Source organism: Corticium candelabrum, chromosome 12 (genome assembly GCF_963422355.1).
Source record: "Corticium candelabrum chromosome 12, ooCorCand1.1, whole genome shotgun sequence".
Lineage (NCBI taxonomy): Eukaryota > Metazoa > Porifera > Homoscleromorpha > Homosclerophorida > Plakinidae > Corticium > Corticium candelabrum.
Window position 1 is genome coordinate 4627541 of NC_085096.1, and position 20000 is coordinate 4647540.

The window sequence follows — 20000 nt, forward strand, 5'->3', positions numbered from 1 at the left end:
TTTGAGCTACTGGTCAATACAAGCAGTTGTGACATCCTCACTGCATTAAGCTAATATTAACAACAATTAAACAAAAACTGTACATTAGAAGTGGAGATTTATACAAATCTGTGCAGTTCTTCTATTATAAATAGTTACTGATGTTGTATATTGAATCACAATGGCCGGTCAAAGTTGAATGTAATCTGACATTTGTCTGGCTAATGAGAAAAAATTATATTGATCACTGCAAACAGACAGGCAGGCAGGCAGGCAGGCAGGCAGGCACACAAACAGACAGACAGACAGACAGACATAAAATTTGCTTTATTCTCTCCCAAACTGTAAATGTAGCAATCGCAAAAAATGAAAGCAATCTAAACATTATGGTGAATAAACAAAACTACAAACAGACAGACAAACCGACAAAGCAGTTTGGTCAGTGGGGTAGAGACGCTGGAGAATTTATGAACACAGACGGACAAACAAGTTGACATACAAATGCAAACAGTCTAGACCTACAGAATTTGTATTCCTCACAGCAAGTGTTCTATCACAAGCCAAAAGCCAAGCAAAAACTATTACATTCCACAATCCAGACGACCAGATTCGTTACAAAGTCAAGCACGTTCAATTTCATGAAATAGAGAAATTGAATATGACACAATCAACAGATGAAAGCATCCTAAGCATTAACAAAAACTACTGAAAAACAGACAGACAGACAAACAGGTAGAGAGGCAGGCGGACACACAAACAGACAGACAAACGGTCTGACAGACAGACAGACAGACAGACAGACAGACAGACAGAATCAAGTTTATTGTCAACAATCTTCACTACTACAAACAGTTATTGTTAAAATGAAATGTTCTACTTGTAGTCCGAGACTATTGCTAATGAGTAAAACACTGACAGACAGACAGACAGACAGACAGAAAATTTGTTTTATTCTCTCCCAAACTGTAAATGTAGCAATCTCAGAAATAAAAGCATTCTAAACATAAAAACAAAACTATACAAACAGACAGACAAAGTTTGAACCAGACAGAGCATTTTAGTTAGTGGGGTAAAGACGCTGAAGAATTCTTGAACACAGACGGATAACAAGTTGCCATACAAATGCAAACCATATGTGAATATAAACCTACACAATTCGTATTCCTCACAGCAAGTGTGCTATCACAAGCCAAGAGCCAAGCAAAACTATTACATTCCACAATCCAGATGACCAGATTGGTTACAAACTCAAGCACATTCAATTTCATGCAATAGAGAAATTCAATATGACACAATCAACAGATGAAGGCATCCTAAGACGGATAACAAGTTGCCATACAAATGCAAACCATATGTGAATATAAACCTACACAATTCGTATTCCTCACAGCAAGTGTTCTATCACAAGCCAAGAGAAGAGCCAAGCAAAACTATTAAATTCCACAATCCAGACGACCAGATTGGTTACAAACTCGAGCACATTCAATTTCATGCAATAGAGAAATTGAATATGACACAATCAACGGATGAAACGACGTTTCACAGGGTTCACAGTCGCATACGCATTTGCGTCCAGCCCAAAACTGACTTTCAGTAGTCGTTTGCCCTCTCTCGACGACGACGTCGCTTTCGTCGTCCGACTCCTGCTGCCATACTGTCGAGAACTGCACCGAGTCTGAAGACGAATGCCCGTATGAGCAAACTCACACATCAACATCATTGCGTGTAATGCTGTTTGCCTTACAGGAATGACTTGAAAATTTCAAAGGATTTTCTATTGCAGTGTCCGACATTACAAGCAAAACTCTACACGATAACAACAACTTCCTCTGCTTGTCACTACGTCATCAACTAGTTCTTTATCCGGGATTTACAATTTAGTAACCCGGACGATGAATGGCGGCAAACTTGAGAGACTGCGTTTTTACTTCTTCTTGTAGGTAGGTGTGCAGCGTCTTTACCAGTACGTTTCCCCACTACTTTTCAACCGTCTTGCTGTGTCTTAGGTTATAAATTTGGAAACGCATGTCGTCAGGGAGAAAACCTGCCGCTGCGTCGCTCGTCGCGAGTCCTCCGTTGTTCAAAACGTCTTCAAACGGTGGCATACCGACACCTGTGTTCCGCAACGACTCGCCGTCGCTGTCGAGAAAGCGGACGAGGAGCAACGGGCCGACAACTCCGCGCACCTTTCTGCGTCCGCCCTCGCCGTTCAAGTCGGCGCAGCCGGTGAGCCGTCTGTTTCGACGGCGCAGCGAACACTCGGGCCCTCGCTCGGTCGGAGCGAGCTGTAACAGCGACTGTATCCTCCAATGAGTGTTATTACGTCATCATCCGGTAACCATGTGTTACCACTTCGGCTTGTCTTTCTCCATTTTGGCATTGCTGTGGCAACAGATTGAATGCGTGAAAGCTATTTTGCGCGTTAGAAGTGTGAAGATGTTGTCATTGAGACGTTGTCATGGAGACTGTTGAAAAATTTTTTAATTAAGGGGTTGTGTAGATGTTTGTTTGGGTTTTTCCTTGAGTCTTGGTATGCAGTGTTGAAGACTTCGCACTACAGTTTCCGGTCACCTCAGACCTATTTCGACCAGGTGGATTGACTGTTCAAGTGACAATGTGTTGCACGTCTGTGCATCTGTCTCTCTGTCATCTCTCTGTTATGTGTCTGTCTGTTTGTCTGTCTGCTTCTGTTTGTCTGTCTGTTTCTGTTTGTCTGTCGTCTGTCTGTTTGTATCTGTGGCAGTGTGTGTTTGTTTGTCTGTTTGTCTGACACGTGTCTGTCTTTCTTTCTGTTTGTCTGTTGTTTGTCTGTTTATCTGTCGTCTGTTTGTGTAGTTGTCTGTTACTCTGTCGCTTGCCTTTTGTGTGTCTGTAGGTCTGTACATATATGTAAGTATCATCACTATGTTAGTCTGCCTGTCTACCTTTGTTTGTCTGTATGTTTCTTTGTCTGTCAGTGTGTGTTTGTGTCTCCGACATCTGCCACTCTCTCTTCGGTCTTTCTGTCTGTCATCTGTCTGTTGGTTGTTTGTCTGTTTATCTGTCATATGTTTGTCTATCTGTCTGTCTGTTGCTTGTCTTTTGTGTGTCTGTAGGGCTGTACGTATGTATCATTACGTTAGTCTGTCTTTCTGTCTCTCTGCTGATTGTCTGTCTGTCATGATCATATATTTCTTAGATCAAAGTAATGCACATTTCTGCAATAGAATTAATAGGCTACATTACAACTAAGCTGAAATGTCTGTAAATCACAAGACACTGTCTGTCTGTTTGTCTGTCTGTTTGTCTGTCTGTCTGTCTGTCTGTCTGTCTGTCTCATATCCAAAGAAATTACAGCATCAATTATCCACAAAGATTGCCAGTGATAATGCTACTGATATTATTATATAAGCACACAGTCTGATAGAGATGCAGCACAGTTGAGGTCTCTGCAAGGATGAGGGGCTGGTGCATGGGTGGATGTTATCCCCACTTCTGCTAAGCACGCTTTTAAAACAAACGAATTTTATTAGCGTCTTACCTGATGTTGAGAGTGGCTCTACCTTTCACCAATTGGATTAAAAGTGTGATTTTGGTCATGATTTGGATGAATACGGATACCATCTTTTAACCTGTAAGTATGGGGTGGACCTGTGTGGTCTCACAATCAAGTCAATAGGTGGAGTGCCTGTCTGACCTTCACCTTTCCCATCAAACAGAACCAAGACATCAATACTGAAGACCGTCCAGACTTTACAATGTTTGATCCAAGTACTGGCCAGAATTTGGATATTGATGTGTCCCTGGCTCATCCGTGGCGTCAGGACATCATTAGGAGGGCTAGCAAGGAAAATGGTCATGGTGCCGGGTCAAGAGAAGAAAGAAAATGAGAAAATATTCAGAAGAGCTTGTTCCAGGAGGATATGTATCAGAATGTGTTCCTCTTGTGATAGAACATTTTGGGAGGTGGGGCGCAAAGGCAGAGAATTTTTGCAGCATTTGTCACAACAGTCAGTAAATCCAGAAGCCAATTTTAATGCTTCCATGTTCATGTTGTATTGGAGAAAAAGATTTTCTACAATTCTGCAGAGATGCAATGCCAAAGTTATCCTTCAAAACTTTCAAAACTGTCACCTAGTCATGGTGATTTAGATAGATTATTTGATTTTGACATTCAAAGTCAAGTCCATTAGTTAATGACTTTGTTGTTTGCAAGGACTGATTTGTATTTAAAAAATCCTAGCATGTGTACAAGTAGAATCTGTGAGAATAAATTATCTGTCTGTCTGTCTGTCTGTCTGTGTGGTTGTCTCTTTGTTTGTCTGGCATTCTTTTGTCTATCTGTGTGTTTACTTGTTTGTCATTTGTCTGTGTTTTATATGGCCATATATATATATATATATATATATATATATATATATATATATATATATATATATATATATGTATATGTGTATATATATATATATATTTGCCTGTCTCCAGTTCTTTGTCTGTTTGTGTGTCAGCACATCCCAGTATGTGTCCGAGCACACTGTTTACTAACCTTCTTGACTTTGTGTCCAGTGCTTTATTGTTGAAGAGAAGCTCGGTGCTGGTTCATTTGGTGAGGTGTGTTTTTCCTTACCGCTCTTCATCAGCTACGTTTTCATCTGCAATAGACAAGATAATCATTGCTTTTGATAAGGTATTCAAAGTGAAATCTAAAGAAGATGGCAAGCATTATGCTGTGAAAATAACAAAACAAGGATTTAGAGGAGAAATGGACAGGTGGTTATGCGCACACACACACACACACACACACACACACACACACACACACACACACACACACACACACACGATGAAGGCGTAATGTCGTGTTGTATTTATGTTGTATATGGCTGTCTTTATCTACTTGTGATTGCTAGTTTTGAATGTATGTGATTTGTGTAGAAGTTACAAGCTGCAGGAAGTAAACAGGCACGAGTGTTTGAAGCCGCATCCTAATTGTGTACAATTTTATAAAGCTTGGGAAGAAAAGTGAGTTGGAATAATGTCACTCATGTGACATATCACAGACGTGTGCGCAGAAGCGCGCGCGCACACACACACACACACACACACACACACACACACACACACCACACACACACACACACGCACACATTTATCAGCTAAATGTAACCATTACAATTATATTTCTTTTTGTGCTACACGTTGTGTATGAGTACTCAAACTACTTTACATATTTGTCTCACACTATGGCTAACCAGCATTGTGTCTATCTCTAGTGGTCATCTTTATATCCAAACTGAACTCTGTCAAAAAAGGTATGGTTGGTCATGCTGCCAATGCTTATGTTAAAAGGTCTCAGTTTGTTTTGTTTTTATGAGCAGCCTAAAGGCATACTGTGAGCAGTTTGAGGATGCCATGGATGAGACGTTTGTTTGGCAATGTCTAGCAGACCTGACACTTGTATGTCTTCAACTTTGTAATGATTAAGTTTAGAAGTTGGTGTTACTTTAGTTGATTGTGTATTTTGTGGTTTCGGAATGTAGACTGACCATCTGATAGACAAAATTACACACACACACACACACACACACACACACACACACACACACACACACACACACACGCGCACACACACACACACACATTGGAGCTGCCCACAGTTTGCTAATCATGATTACAGAGCCTTTGGTAGAAGCTTGGGTTTTGGCAACATGTACCTTCTACAAAAACCTTTTTGTCTGACGCAGTTTCCTTGTCTCTGGAATATCCTGTCACTCTACAGGGTTCTAGCCAGGCTTTCAGCAAAGCGTGGCAGTAGGGCGAGGCTTCCTAAAAGGGCGTTGTCTTTTATAAAGGGTGTGGTTTTGACGTAGTTATGGTTTGTCGAAAACGTAGCCCTGCTGAGTTTTTTGTGACTTCCTCTGCTTATTAATAGTCAACCTATAGCAGTGAGAATAACTTGGCTGTTTTTAAGATGATCTTTGAGGAAAGAGAATTAGCTGTTTGCATATATCAGTGTTTTGTAAGGGACAGGTATGTTTATATAGAAATGTCACATCCTCATTCAATTATGATGCTACCCATTTAGTCATCATGCGTTGTAATAAAATCTGTTAGAGCACACAAGACAGAAACAAGAGCACAGTAAAGAGCACACCTGCTGAGGTAGTGAACCATGAGTAGTACAACCTTGTGTTTCCTATCTTTGTAGTAGTGAACACAGCCACTAATTCCAACTGAAATGTTTGTTCACATGACATGGCGGTCAATCTCAAAGCGTTGCAGACATCTAATTTGAGAAGTAAAGTGTGGCGGCCTGCCATCCTTTAGTATGCCTGGTTAGAACCCTGCTTTGATACTCAAATGCTCTTCCCTATGTCTAACCACATGCTTCTTTTACATGTACACATGAACACACACAAGTTAACACGCACACACACACACACACACACACACACACACACACACACACACACACACACACACACCTTGAACCTTGAACCTTAATTCCACATACCCGCTATGAGCTTGGGCAATGCAGCATAATAGTGCTTCTCCAAGCAGCACGATCATCAGCATCACGAAGACTGATAGGTAATGACCTGAGGTCTCTTGTGACAATGTCTATCCATCTCTGTTTAGGCCCATTTGTTGGTCTTGTTGCATTACTAAGTCAGCTGCGAAGTAGTAGTTTTTGAGCAGCAGATGCTCCAGTCATTGCAATTGTTGTCTCTGTATTGTCATAGCAATATGGTTTTCACACGCTGGTTCTGATTCTTGATTTCTGGTCTGAATTCTTGATTTTATTCCATCTTGAGACACCAAGAATCGATCGAATGCAGCGAATGTGGAATGCATTTAAGCATAGCAAGTTTGCTTGTTTAACGGACCAAGTCTCATCCATATAGCAAAACTGGTCTCACCAAAGCACGGAAATTTTCATCTTTGTGGAGATTGAAGACTGTCTGTTAGTAAATACCCTTTCTTCCAGGAACCAACATCTTTACTTGCTATACTTATACGAGCATCTATTTCAGCATTGCATCCACCCTCATGATACACACACACACACACACACACACACACACACACACACACACACACACACACACACACGACTTGTTCTTGCAATAATTTTTTTTTAGATCAAAATACAACATAATCTGATTTTGATCCACATAACATTGTTAGAACAACAATACTGTTGAACAGAAGCTGACGTTGTTGGAAAACTGACATTCTGTTGATTTGTTTTTCTTTAGGGTCTCAAACACATACACGATGTTGACCTCGGACACTTTGACATCAAGCCTGATAATATTTTTATCACAAGGGACGGTGTGTGCAAGATTGGAGATTTTGGTTTGATGTGTGATCTCTCAACGGTGAGTCAGTCATTACATTAATGATTATATACAAAATGGTCGTTATGGGTGACAAATTCATATCTATATGATACACTACAGTACAATCTCGATTATCCGAAGCCAAAGTGTCCGGATAATCGATTGTCCTTGTAACTGAAATGATGGTGTGGTGACTCATTCTTGGATGCTCAGTCACTGTCAGTCAAGTAGTGCGATTTTGGTCAAATGTTATGTCAACACACATTTTTCCGCATAGATGTAAAACCAGGCATGGATACAGAATTGTTTGAAAGAGGGGGTCCAGTGCAGTTGTATCATTAGCCACACCCCAAAGCAGCTAAATCTGTATTTGACTTACGGAACCAGTAAACTCACTTCAATCTATTTAGACTTAATATCCTAGCATATTCAGTCGATAATTATGGGAATCTTAGTTTAGAATTGAACGAATAATTAATTAACGATCCATCAAAACAATAAGGTACGTTCACTTTGGTTACAGTGATTAGAACTTGTCTTTTAGGGAATTGAAGCCCTTGATTTATATTTCGACTGCGGTGGGCGTGTCGTTGAAGAGGAGGGTCCTGACCCCTAGGACACCTCCCCTCAAGCCGCCTATGTAAAACAGTCATCTATGACTTCTTTCTGTTCACAGTTGTCAACAACATTCTTTTTCTCGGAGAAACAGGTTGACAGCTTATGGTTTCGACAACAGAAATGATGTCATACGGGACACTTATAAGAGACACACTTTTACCTTGAACCTTTAGACTTGTAACCTTGGCAACCTCACAAATTTTTGTCGTCAAGGAGTTCATGACTTTTACATATATATCATAAATATCAAATATTGATATTATTTGCTCTGGCAAGTAAATGAAATCCCGGGATTCAGGTGTCACTCTTAGTCTGACCTGAGTAGTTATTTTCTATGTTTGTGTAGAATGATGTTGATGAAGCTCAAGAAGGAGACCCCAAGTACTTGGCTCCAGAGTTGCTGCAAGGAAAGTTTGGCAAGGCAGCTGATATTTTTAGGTAAGACTTTTTTTTAGTAGAACTTACGCAGTACAAACTTCATGTTTACAGACTAGCATTAACATTCTTTTTGATTTGGGTAAAACTCTGTTACTCTAACATGCGCTTTGTATGCTCGTCAAAGGCTCAATAATTTTGAATGATGCTATTAATACAAAGTTACAGTTTCAACAGCATTGTAGCTATGAAGTTCTGTAGGGGTCATCCATAATTGTTGACATTTACTCAAGCGTACAAAGCGTACTCTAGGGGGGAGGCGAGTAAGTAGTTGTACTCGCTTTTTGGGTGGAGTATAAAATGTCGATAATTTCTTTGGTCCAGAAGTAGATAGAAAGTGATACTGAAGTCAGGATATTGCATTTACGCGTACATCAACATATGTAACTATCTCAGATTCTGTCACACATGTATGTTGTGTAAAGTGCACGCTAAGTGTTCATTGCAGCTGGTTGAAGCCTACGGTATTACTCCCGCTTAGAACGGCATGTCTTTATAGCACGAGGTTTAGCAGACTGCCGTTATACCCCGGGGTATAAGGGCAGTCCCTTTTAGGTGAAGGAATGACTCAACATTGCAGCCAATGTATGCACAGTTCCATGTCAATGCATTCAATCATACACTACCCACTAACTCAGATCTACCAACTCACAACATCTACTCGCTAGAGCGCATGCATAGCTTTTCACGTGCTACAGATTTCCACTCTTTATCTTATCACTGTTTCTCCTTCATTCTCGTCTTCATCTCTGTTTTTCAAATCTATGATGTCTGTGCAAATGCCTTGTAGTTCTGTCGGTTCACAAGCTGCTCTCATTCTTCACCCAGTTCGGGGTACACTGTGAGCTTGTGACGCTTTTGCTCTGTTGCCATTGTATTCGTCGTACTTCTATATGACAACATGCTTCCTGTTCACTGGTACATTCTGGCAGTTTTCTTTTCTTATCAGAATCGGCTGATGGTGACTGTTCTTCGAATTCCAATATTAGACACTCCAACTCCTGCAGACGACGCCATGTTGCAAGTGGCAGATTGCGCAAGCGCTAACTTGCTGATGGTCTGGATAATCGATGCTATCTCGCCTATAAGGGCATGCTCTTATAGTCGCAGGATTCCCTGGTCTCACTTTCTGCTAAACCTTGCTTATAAGGCATACCCTTCTAAGCGGGTTACTACGTACATTGCATGGGACGGTAGGTACTCTGTTGTAAGTACTAACAGACTTGTCTAAGAGACCTTACCCTGTTCATACACGTACCAGCAGTTTGTGAAACTTTTTGTCTTTGTCTAATCTCACAATCATCTAAGTTGTACAGAAAGTGCAACGACAAAGGAAGACTGCTAACCAGAATGATGAAATGTGCATATCAATCTTTGAAAGGGCTTCTAATTATTTAATTATTGTACACGTGTATTACCATGTTATTCTAACAATACATGACCAACATTTTATGTGCTTAGGGAAGGGAAGGGGTATGCAGAAAAGACTATCTTTTGTATGTTGAGTAAATGTCAATAATTAAGGATGCTTTCTTAGCAATGTGAAACAAAGGAAACTGCAACTATTGTTGTCTTGTTTCTCTACTAAGTATTTCTGTATGTTGCGGCGATGACATGATGTGGTTTTCGTTCATTTTGTTCTAGTCTGGGTCTGACTATGTTGGAGTTGTCGTGCAACGTTGACTTACCAGATCGAAATGAAGGTTGGCATTTATTGAGACAAGGAGTGATATCACCTGACGTGACAAAACGTAAGATCCTAGAGCTGACTAATTAGTCTTTTGAATTGGAGTGTTTTCTTGCAGATTTATCATGTGAATTGAAAGAAATTATATTTTCTATGCTTAATCCAGATCCTGATTTGAGGCGAGTTTATAATGTGTGTGTGTGTGTGTGTGTGTGTGTGTGTGTGTGTGTGTGTGTGTGTGTGTGTGTGTGTGTCTGCACACACGCTAGTAGCCTCAAACTTCCAGACCAGAGAGCACGCATTGCACGCGAACTCTAGTTCGAGGTCTGGAAGTTCGAGGCTACTAGCATGTGTGCATGTTGTAATTTGTTTAGTTTGCCAGTTTGTGTCCTGTCTGTCTGTCTGTCTGTCTGTCTCCCTTTTTATCTTCTATTTTGCAATTTTTTATTTGTGTTGTTCTGTCAATTTGTTAGTCTGTTTGTCTGTCGGTTTGTTTGTTTGTTTTCTGTTTGTCTGTCTGTTTGTCTGTCTGTCTGACAGTTCATGTGTTTGCCTTTTTTTAGTTTGCCTGTCTGTCCGTTTGTTTGTTTGTCATAGAGTATGTCTGTCTTTTCATGTATCAGTTACTTTTTGTTTGTCAACATTTTGTGTTGACTACAGGCCATCAGTTGATAATTTGCTGCAGAACCCCAGACTAGCAACAGTAAGAATATCAGCACATGTCTATCAACATTTGAGTCATTGCAGAAAACTTCTGTTTACTTAGGTTGCATCACAGCGTCAGGCATGTTTATTAACAATTGTAAGGCATCGTTTCATATGAGATTGCACATCAGAGCTACTTATTAAGTGTTGCTTTATCTCTCTTGTTTTGAAGACAATTTTCACTCGTCGTTTGTGGCATCAAGTTGTGGTATTCTTATATTTTCTTGTGTCGTTTCTGACAAAGTTGTTGCCCATCAACAGACTAGCTATGTCTAGTTTATCTACTACTGATTCTTCGGAAGGTATGTTGCTCAAGTTTACAGATATTTACAGGCACAACAGATACACACACACACACACACACACACACACACACACACACACACACACACACACACACACACACACAGACACAAGAGCAAATGGCAAATGGATAAGGAGCTGCCGTTCATTATTGGCTGTTCTATGCAATCTCCTGGAGCCCGGCCAGGTACTCGCAGGAGCACCAACTGCGATGCCAACTGTAGTGTGGGCACCTGAAGTCCCACTAGGCCCCCAGAGGCTGATGGACTTTGTCGCAGTCAGGGGCCTTTGCCACCCCAGTTAATGCCCATGTACTCATTTATACCCCTGAGTCGAGAGAGGAAATTGTGTGTGAGTTTCTTGTCCAAGGAAATTATGGCATAGCTCGCCATCACTTGAACCTGCAACCCAAAAAGTCCCGGATGTAATCACTCTATAGAAAACTGTTTAACCAACTGAGCTATCGCACCACACACACACACACACACACACACACACACACACACACACACACACACACACACACACACAAGTGCAGTAACAATTAGAAAAAACTATCTTTATGCTTAGATGTTCCTGCACCTGGAAGTGAAGATTCCTTTCATCCTCAGCTTTCAAGTTCCTTTGTTGAAGTTACACCAACACGTGGACCATCTCATCCATTCACGTAGGCATATACGATGCTTCTCTTGTCAAGAAATCTGATTCGTTTCATGTTTTTGTGCGTATAGAGATCCAACAGAATCACCTGTCAGGAAGAGTCTACTTGTAGATGATAACGTCAATCGCACACCGTGTAGGCTGTGTAAAACAAAGATCCTGACGTCACCACTTATACCAAAGTGAGAGGGTAGCCTTTCTGTTGAAATTGTGCGTCCTTTTTTGTAAACTATTGATATCAGTAAAGTAATTGGCACTGAACGTTAATTAATTAATGTGTTTAGCTAAGGAATTAAAATATTTTATTGTTTGTCAAGTTTTATTTGGTTTATATTAACCACTATTTAATGTTCCAGTACCTTCACAACCATCTTGTCTGGGCAAGTATGTCGTACTGTAACAACAGAAAAATAAGAATGGCTTGTGTCAATACTGAAGTCAAATGTTAGTTATCCGAAAAGTTTGAGACTTGAACAGTTCGACCCTATTCATTACTCTGAATATTTTGGATAACCGACATTACCATACTGTTAATTACTACATTAGCTAACGCTAATGTAGTAATGTGTTTATATATGTATAGATACAGACATGACCATAAAATTGTGGCCCCCCCCCATATCAGCCGAGGCATAGAAATCAAGATTTATGAAATATACCTGCTGACCCGCTGATTCTACATCAAATAATACTATTTGGGTACTTAGATTGTTGTGATTGGATGCGTTGACAACCCGTAGCAACAAAAAGATTAATTAAGAGAATGACCAGACTAACCAATCGCCATGTCCAAACCGTTTTATGTTGTGACCTCACAAGAGCAGATGAGAGTAGACTCACAAATATGCAAGTAAACTGAAACGTGTAGTCTTTGAGTATGTCTTCTGACATAAACAAAGTCATTTTATCGTCTAGAAGCTTTTGAAAACAATTTTCATTATTAATTTTCAAAATTTACTTGTTGAACTGACAGCAAGAAGCAGACACATATCTCAACAGGTTACACATCGCCTTTAATATCAGACAATCAGAGCCATTACCTTACCATTATGACTTGTTACTGTACTAAAATGTGCAGCTGTCACTGTAGATGCATGTACACTTGCACAGTCTGAGAAAGTCCAATAACTTTTAATCTAAGTCATGCTCGGGGTTGCTCTATAAGTATGCCCATGTCTGTAGATAGATAGTTATTGAGAAAGTACAGTAGTTTACCATATAATGTTACTAACTTGACATTACACATTGTTCCATGTGTGCATAATTGTTTATAGCGTGTACTTCTAGAGGGAGTCTGAGGCACTCCACGTTCAGTTAATTAACTGGTGCATTCCTTTGGATTACTGGCATTTTGGATAACCAACATTCGACTGTAGTATACGTGTTTTGCAATTTCTATGTCATTGTGGTTGTGGCTGGTGTGTATACGTCAATACTTTGACAATTTGTGTTTGAATGACATCTCCAAGAAAAATTTATATTTAGACTTGAAAGTGCTTTGTTTGTTTAATGACACACACACACACACACACACACACACGCACACACACACACACACACACACACACACACACACACACACACACACACAAATCTGTTTTCTTATCTCACTCTGTGATTGTGCTACAGTGGTAGGTCATTTACTACTGATACTCCTCGAGCATCCAGCCTTCATCCGCAACGCCTCTTCAGTGACATGCAGAATGACTACCCAGGCAGACTCTGTCAGTACGGTCCAAAGAACCTCCTCGATGTAAGCAATTTCACAATATTTATAGTCAATCAAGCAAATGTATCTCGGTGTAAATGGATGATTCCTCTTATAACATACTGTCTCTCTGTATGTTTGTTTTTTATTTATTTTTTATTCGGTTCTGTGTAGTCATGATGCAAGAATAACAATTGCATGCAAGGTAACTGTTCAGTGATTTTTTGGTTCGTCTTATCTAAAGTCTGTTCGATAATTGGAGAGGACGTGGGAAAAAACCGTATCTCCTGAAGCGGACGTTCTAGCGAGTTGATTCCAACATCATTGGAAAGCTCACAAGGATGAGTTTCCAGATCAGTTAATGAGTACTGTGATTGGTTCTTTATTATGACACAATTACTAACTTCCTGTATGACATTTGCTTGGCCCTGCCCTCCTCCTGCATTTACGCCAGGTGTCTGATTACTTCAAAGTCACTGCTATAACACCCACTACTTGAAAGCTGACTCGGACATACTTTGAACTATGGATTTATAAGTAAAACAGCTCTAGCTAACAAGCTTATGTAGTTGAACTATTGGGCGAACCTTTGAACGTAAGTTCATAGCGAAACGTTTCTGTACTGGAACTGTTTATTCCACTAGCAGTAATTTACTACACCCATCTTTGCCCTTCAATATCATATCTATTAATCGCAGTTCCCACGTCTTCTCCAATTATCGAACAGACTTTAGTTCATATTGATTGGTTTCCAGTTGTCAATGCAAAATGCTGAGCTGTTTTGGTGGTAAATTTATATGAAATATTTAGCACCCATTAGGATTTTTGTCTAAAATAGACTCTGTAATGCTATACTGTATTTGCCAGTAATAATGCCATGCCCAAGTATATACACCCAGGATACGCATGCGCAGAATAAACAAAATGGTGTCTGCAGAACATCCGTCTCCGTCTGTGTGCGTTTGATAAACTGCATGGTGTCAGTGTTGAGTGAGTGGATACTGCTAGACTCATTTCTTTGTTGCAATTACTGATACTGATGTCACCCGTTAACTCTGGTCTGTGTGTGTGTGTGTGTGTGTGTGTGTGTGTGTGTGTGTGTGTGTGTGTGTGTGTGTGTGTGTGTGTAGTGTAGTGTTAACATTCTGCGTGTCTACTGATGCTGTATGGATACCAATACCTTTGCATACAGATAATTGCAATCATTTGTGGTATTTCTGTCTTCAAGTGTCTAACCACTGACTGGCCAAACGACAGTATACTTCTAGAACCAAACTAACGCCCATGCCCTAGTATTCACCCGGAAAAGCACTTCTTTTCGATACGCCCAGGACGTTATTACGGGCGAATACGAATACAGTATCTTCATTGTTTGACGTTCCTGGGGTCAGATTGTATATCGACCAGTCTATTGAGGTGTGAGGCTCAAAGCTTTACAGGTGCAGACCTCTCAACTCTCACGATTTCGTCGTGATACTCACGATTTACGGACATATCTCACGATCTTACGATTTATGCCCAATTGTCACGATTTCCAGTTCTTTCTCCTGACAAGCCTACCTTTGAGACACTCTGAAAGTACGTTGCTTTGTGTAGCCGCCTCTTTCCAGAGATAGCGAATTCTTTGAACTAGACTCGGCTCTACTTGCTTGTATCTAGGGTGTACGTACCGGGTAGCTAACTACAGTAAAAGTAACGTTGGAAGTTCGAGGCGAAGCCTTGGTACAGAGCTCTATGTATACGGCTCTCTACCTTGGCACGTGCAGAAGTGTAGAAATTTTAGAGCAAGGCCAACACGTAGGCTGTTAACCACGCTTTCTTTGGACATGTTTTATGGGCGTGGTCATTTACAAAAGACAGTCTCAGGATTTGGTGGCAAGAAAAGTTGAGAGGTCTGCAGGTGTCACTGGTCTTCTATTTACATGCCAGCATTAGTGGAACTCGTGGAATGATACTGTGTGGGAGCCCAACTATGATACTTGTTGCTTGACAAATAGTATTGGCAGCCATGAACACAGCATGTCAGCATTGAAGAACTCGAGAGCGTGTCAAACAGATTCAGACGCGTTCATAGCTAAATATGGTTACTACCAAATATGGTTACTGCCAAATATGGTTACTATAAAAAAATGGTTGCTACCAAAGTACTGGAACTGGAAACCGGTTAATTGCAACTCTACTTGTAGTTTATTGTATTAGTATCAGTTTGTATGATAGCATAGTGGAGTGAGGTTATAATCATGTCAAGGTGTGTGTGTGTGTGTGTGTGTGTGTGTGTGTGTGTGTGTGTGTGTGTGTGTGTGTGCGTGTGTGTGTAGTAGCTTGCTCACATGAGGACTTGTAACCATGCCAACACAGGTCAGTATGGGTTGGCTTGCTTTTGAACGGTTATTTGAACGCAGAGCCGAGTTACACTAAGTTATAGAATGGCTCACCTTAAGCTGCCGTGCCTGCACGGTCTGGCGCTTGACTCAGCTTGGCGTTACTCGGCTTGGCTTGCATTTACTGTGTGAACTGCTGAACTGTAGTCTCACATGTTTATAGCTCTGCCCATACCAATTATACTTCTTGATGCATGGATTCGTCTGTCCAGTTTTGAGCTTGACCAAATAGAAAAAAATTATTTGTGCATATGCGAAGATGTGTTTGCTGTAAAATGACTTGCTACATGCATCCTATGATTATGTATTAATGACTTTGAGAGTGTGAACATGTTGTCCAGCGACGGTTTCCGCATTCTGCCCATATCATTTGTTTTGCCATTATGTTATCTCACATTTGTAGGAAGTGCAATTCAAACTGTGCATGCTGAAATGTAACAAATCATTATTTTTTTGTATCAATCAAAATTGGTCCAGTTTTGTGTCTTATACCGGCTTTACACTAGATGATTTGGCTCGAGCCTGGCCTCTGCTAATTTGGCATGATTGGTGGCATGTTTAGACTATCTGGTCTAACTGGCCGTGGTGCTGCATTTGGCATGCTTTGCGCAAGTGCATGAAGAAGACGTTACTGTTTTTACTTCTATTCTTATTTTGTCGATTCCCGTGCAAAGCCTTTCTAAAAGGTTCTTTGACATGTTCATCAAAGTCTTCAAGGTTGCGAATATGGAATGAGAAATACGGGAATACGCAGAGTGAAATATACTATATGTGTTGTTGCCCAGTAACACGAAAATATGTAACACGTGGTTAGGTTTAGCTTGAGCCTGGGCCTATGGTTTAGCTCGGACTAATTTAGCACAAGCTAAATGCACGTAGCTTGAGCTAACATCGTTTACACTGGGCCAAATTAGCATGGACCAGTTTGGCTGGATTCAAATCGTCTAGTGTAAAGCCGGTAAGATTCAGTTTGTCTAGCCTGATTTAGTGAATATGGGTACCGTCAAATAGAGTTACTACCAAAATACACTAGTACTTGGAACTGGAAACTGGTTAATAATTGCAACTGTAGTTAATTGAATTTATTAGTATAAAGACCAGTGTGGAGCAAGATTTGTAATGTTTTCGAAGGTGTTTATGTGTCTGTGAGTCTGTGTGCAGTTGCCCCTACCATCCAGTGTATCCCCAGGTGCCAAATAAGGGAATGGCTCTCATATATCTGCCATGAAATAAGCAGCCATGTGCTAACAAATAAGTGGTCACAGACCAAAGTGGTTATTGCCTATTATTGCATCAGCTTCTGGCCAGCCTACTGCGCCCTGTTTTCGTTGCCTGCATGTTGCAATCCTTGCATCTGTAGGTGTTGGCGCAGTATCCCTTAGCGAGACCTCTTTCCGCTGCGTCATACTCTGAGCATGCCTTTCTCACCAAAATAAACGTATTGCACAGGTTTGTTAGTAGCACAGAGGAAGCCACGAATGACATTTATGAAATCAACAACTTAGCCCATCACAAACACAATGTTTCTTGATCAGCTTGACGTGCTATTATCAATACGAAATTTACAGAATTTTAAGACCCTTCTGAAATCTCAGACAAGTTTGAAAACGGTCACTCTTTCCTAACAGATTCCACGAAGAAAACAATGGGCATGTGGGTGTATGATCCTATCATAGATAGTTTCTAGTCTTCTGTCACAATTCATTTCTGTTGATTTGTTCAAACTTTAAATTTTTGTAATTTCCAGCTTGATATTTTCGTTAATAATTTATTTACTAATTGTCTTAGTATTTGTTTGTACTAATATCAACTACTAATCTAATCTCAATTCTGTTTCTCTGTTTAGGCATTTGAAGATGTCTCAGATTGACGTGTATGTCTTTGCATCAGACGACTAACTCTATGTCATTCTGGTTTGAGTTCTGTTTGTCTTCCTCTGTAGATCGTTAGAGACTCACCGCTGTATATTATTAGCTGATGCATCAAGCCTTACGTAGGACCTACATTTTGTTGTCATTTTCATAGCATGTACTGTAGGTATGACATATGTTGGTGTCCAAATTGGATTTGTTAAGGAAACTGTTGATTGAGTCTGTAAGTGTTAATAGAGTTGATTTACAATAAATGTACAGAGAATGAAGTATTGGTTGAAATCGTTGTCTGACAATTCACTGCATTTGTCTTGGATTTTCTCGGGGCACTTACTGTTTTCACTGGATAGCCTAGCAGGTTGACAACTTGGTGATAAGGCTTGACGAAGGCTTTGAATCTCGACTTGAGCCATAAGTTGGATCATTATAGAAGGTTTAGAATATCAAGTGACAATCTTGCTAATTGACTCATTGACCTACCCATTAATTTATTTGTTTATTTGAAACGCACCAATTTCGACTACTGCCTAGCGTTTTAGCCTCGGTCTCTCAGACTTGTGTAGTGCCGATTCAAAATCATCGACCTGAGTCGGCGCTACAAGGAGTCTGGGAGGTTGAGGTTACTAGCATTTACAAAGCCATCTAGGCTCTGAGCGCTTACAAAACTTGATTAGACTCGACCCATCTATCTCTGCCCTCGGCATTCCCTGGATTACAATCCTCTTTGTGTCGAGGATTGACAATCCAGGGAATGATGAGGGCGGAGAGAGACTGGGTCGAGTCTAAAACTTGATTGTTTTGTCCAATTCAATACTTTTGTAGCAAGCACACCATTCCCATGCCAAATTGCTTGCTCCTCATGGCTCTGCTGGTACTTGAAAACAGGGTCACTGGAGATACACCTTGGTCTCAGTGTCAATTGCAGTGCCAGTGCTGGATGGGCCGCCATCCCCACCATATATTAATACCCAGAGGTATTTAAAATTTTTATAAGATGGTATTATTTAATATCAAATCAGAGTACTGTAGTTAATTATTGAATTAATTGCTGAGTATACTGTGTACATCATAGGTGCGTCTTTTTGCTGTTGCAACTCATGCATGTGAGTTATGCGATAATAAAAGGAGGTCTGTAGGTTACGAAACGGTAGACTTTTCCATTTGCAAAATAGGCGCTTATAGTACAGATATCTGTTCATATCGCGCATAGATCGTGCTCGACGGTGGTCGTTGTCGTGCGATATACGGGAACCGGCCACGCCTAGGCTACCAGTCAACGCTACTGTCTTGGCTTGGATGGGTGGGTATCTTGAAGTTACGGGGTAGGCTTGTCTCCGGTTCTTTGGTCTCGTGAGCAACACTGCACCGTGTTCTCTACTCGTCTAATAGACGCGACGGTACGTTCCAATCTTTCATTACTACAGCCTAGCAAGCTAGCTCAACCGTAGTGTTCTACTTCTTTGATCATGGCTTCTAGGTGTACGAATTGTGGGAAGAGTGATGTGTCTCGGGATTCCTCTACGCGAGTTTCAACCGTTGTGCTGATTTCTCTACTCTCTTCTCTCATCTGCTGTGGAGCGTTTGCTGGTGGGTTTGGATGGTGGGTTTCCTGTGATCGAGAATCTCTTTTCGCGAGAATTCAGAAACTTGAACAGAATGTGTTGGAGTTGTCAACTGGAGCTGAAGCTGGCAGGAATTTGTCTGAACATTTACAAGACATTGAATCTTTCACATATCAGGATGTCAAGGTTGGCCCTAGAGCTAAGAGGTCTGTCTTTGGGAATTCTAAAACGGTAGTGGATGTAGGTTCTGTGTTTGTGACTGCTATACAACAAATCTGCAAAGACGATGGTCAGCTTTGTCTTCCTGGGCCGAAAGGAGAGGCAGGCATTACTGGGGCTGCAGGAGCTCCAGGTGTGAAAGGCATGAAAGGATCTATTGGAAGGAATGGCTTGGATGGCTCTCATGGAGTGAAAGGGTTGCCAGGAAAGCAAGGTCCGAAGGGCAGTAGGGGATTAACTGGTACCAAAGGTGAAAAGGGGTTATTTGGTCCAAAAGAAGAGAAAGGAAATGTTGGAATTCAAGGAATTCGAGGAGCTAATGGGTTAAAAGGAGAGAAAGGTGACAAGGGAAGTGCCAGTTCTTCTCCATTGCCTTCACAGTGTCACAAATCTGGACATACTGTTCTGCGTCAATCTTGGAGAACTGTTACATCACCTGTAGGTAATCTTCTTCAGACAGACCGCGAAGGCCGTCACAGTCGATCTCCTTTTAAACCAGGTTGGCACTCATTTGACAAAGTAATTGGAGGAGCAATGCCCGAGAAATGTC

General features: G+C 40.8%; 3 protein-coding genes across 4 annotated transcripts in view; 2 read left to right on the top strand and 1 right to left on the bottom strand.

Annotated features, from left to right (window-relative positions):
• The window catches only part of LOC134188400 (phospholipase D1-like), a 29570-nt gene extending 27724 nt beyond the window's left edge, over positions 1 to 1846 (bottom strand). Inside the window, exons 1-2 of the mRNA XM_062656577.1 lie at positions 1724 to 1846; positions 1568 to 1654 (exon numbers count right to left, since the gene is read on the bottom strand). Coding sequence (XP_062512561.1) covers positions 1568 to 1654; positions 1724 to 1772 — 136 coding nt within the window. The 5' untranslated portion in view covers positions 1773 to 1846. The remainder of the gene's footprint in view (positions 1 to 1567; positions 1655 to 1723) is intronic.
• An 18-nt stretch (positions 1847 to 1864) lies between these two features.
• Positions 1865 to 17943, top strand: LOC134188401 (membrane-associated tyrosine- and threonine-specific cdc2-inhibitory kinase-like). Of its 2 annotated transcripts, none has more exons than XM_062656578.1 (20): positions 1865 to 1919; positions 1986 to 2278; positions 2518 to 2570; positions 4525 to 4569; positions 4646 to 4728; positions 4894 to 4980; positions 5232 to 5270; positions 5337 to 5415; positions 7218 to 7340; positions 8266 to 8357; positions 9999 to 10105; positions 10160 to 10220; positions 10702 to 10744; positions 10808 to 10843; positions 10919 to 11048; positions 11620 to 11716; positions 11781 to 11891; positions 13339 to 13462; positions 17645 to 17671; positions 17741 to 17943. In XM_062656578.1, the coding sequence occupies exons 2-19, from the start codon at positions 2005 to 2007 to the stop codon at positions 17666 to 17668; spliced, it is 1608 nt and encodes a 535-aa protein (XP_062512562.1). In that variant the 5' UTR covers positions 1865 to 1919; positions 1986 to 2004; the 3' UTR covers positions 17669 to 17671; positions 17741 to 17943. The 2 variants fall into 2 exon arrangements, with proteins under 2 accessions (XP_062512562.1, XP_062512563.1); XM_062656579.1 differs by having other exon boundaries at positions 10808 to 10825; positions 10991 to 11048.
• A 1192-nt stretch (positions 17944 to 19135) lies between these two features.
• Positions 19136 to 20000, top strand: part of LOC134187612 (collagen alpha-5(VI) chain-like) — a 1199-nt gene continuing 334 nt past the window's right edge. The window contains exon 1 of the mRNA XM_062655762.1: positions 19136 to 20000. This exon is cut by the window's right edge and continues 334 nt beyond it. Coding sequence (XP_062511746.1) covers positions 19136 to 20000 — 865 coding nt within the window.

What these genes read in the sequence shown, in the direction of transcription:
- LOC134188401 (XM_062656578.1), top strand. Translation starts at nt 2,005, where the DNA reads ATGTCGTCAGGGAGAAAACCTGCCGCTGCGTCGCTCGTCGCGAGTCCT. An exon ending in AAGGCAGCTGATATTTTTAG is followed by an intron (nt 8,358 to 9,998) that starts GTAAGACTTTTT and finishes ATTTTGTTCTAG; the next exon opens with TCTGGGTCTGACTATGTTGG. An exon ending in TACTACTGATTCTTCGGAAG is followed by an intron (nt 11,049 to 11,619) that starts GTATGTTGCTCA and finishes CTTTATGCTTAG; the next exon opens with ATGTTCCTGCACCTGGAAGT.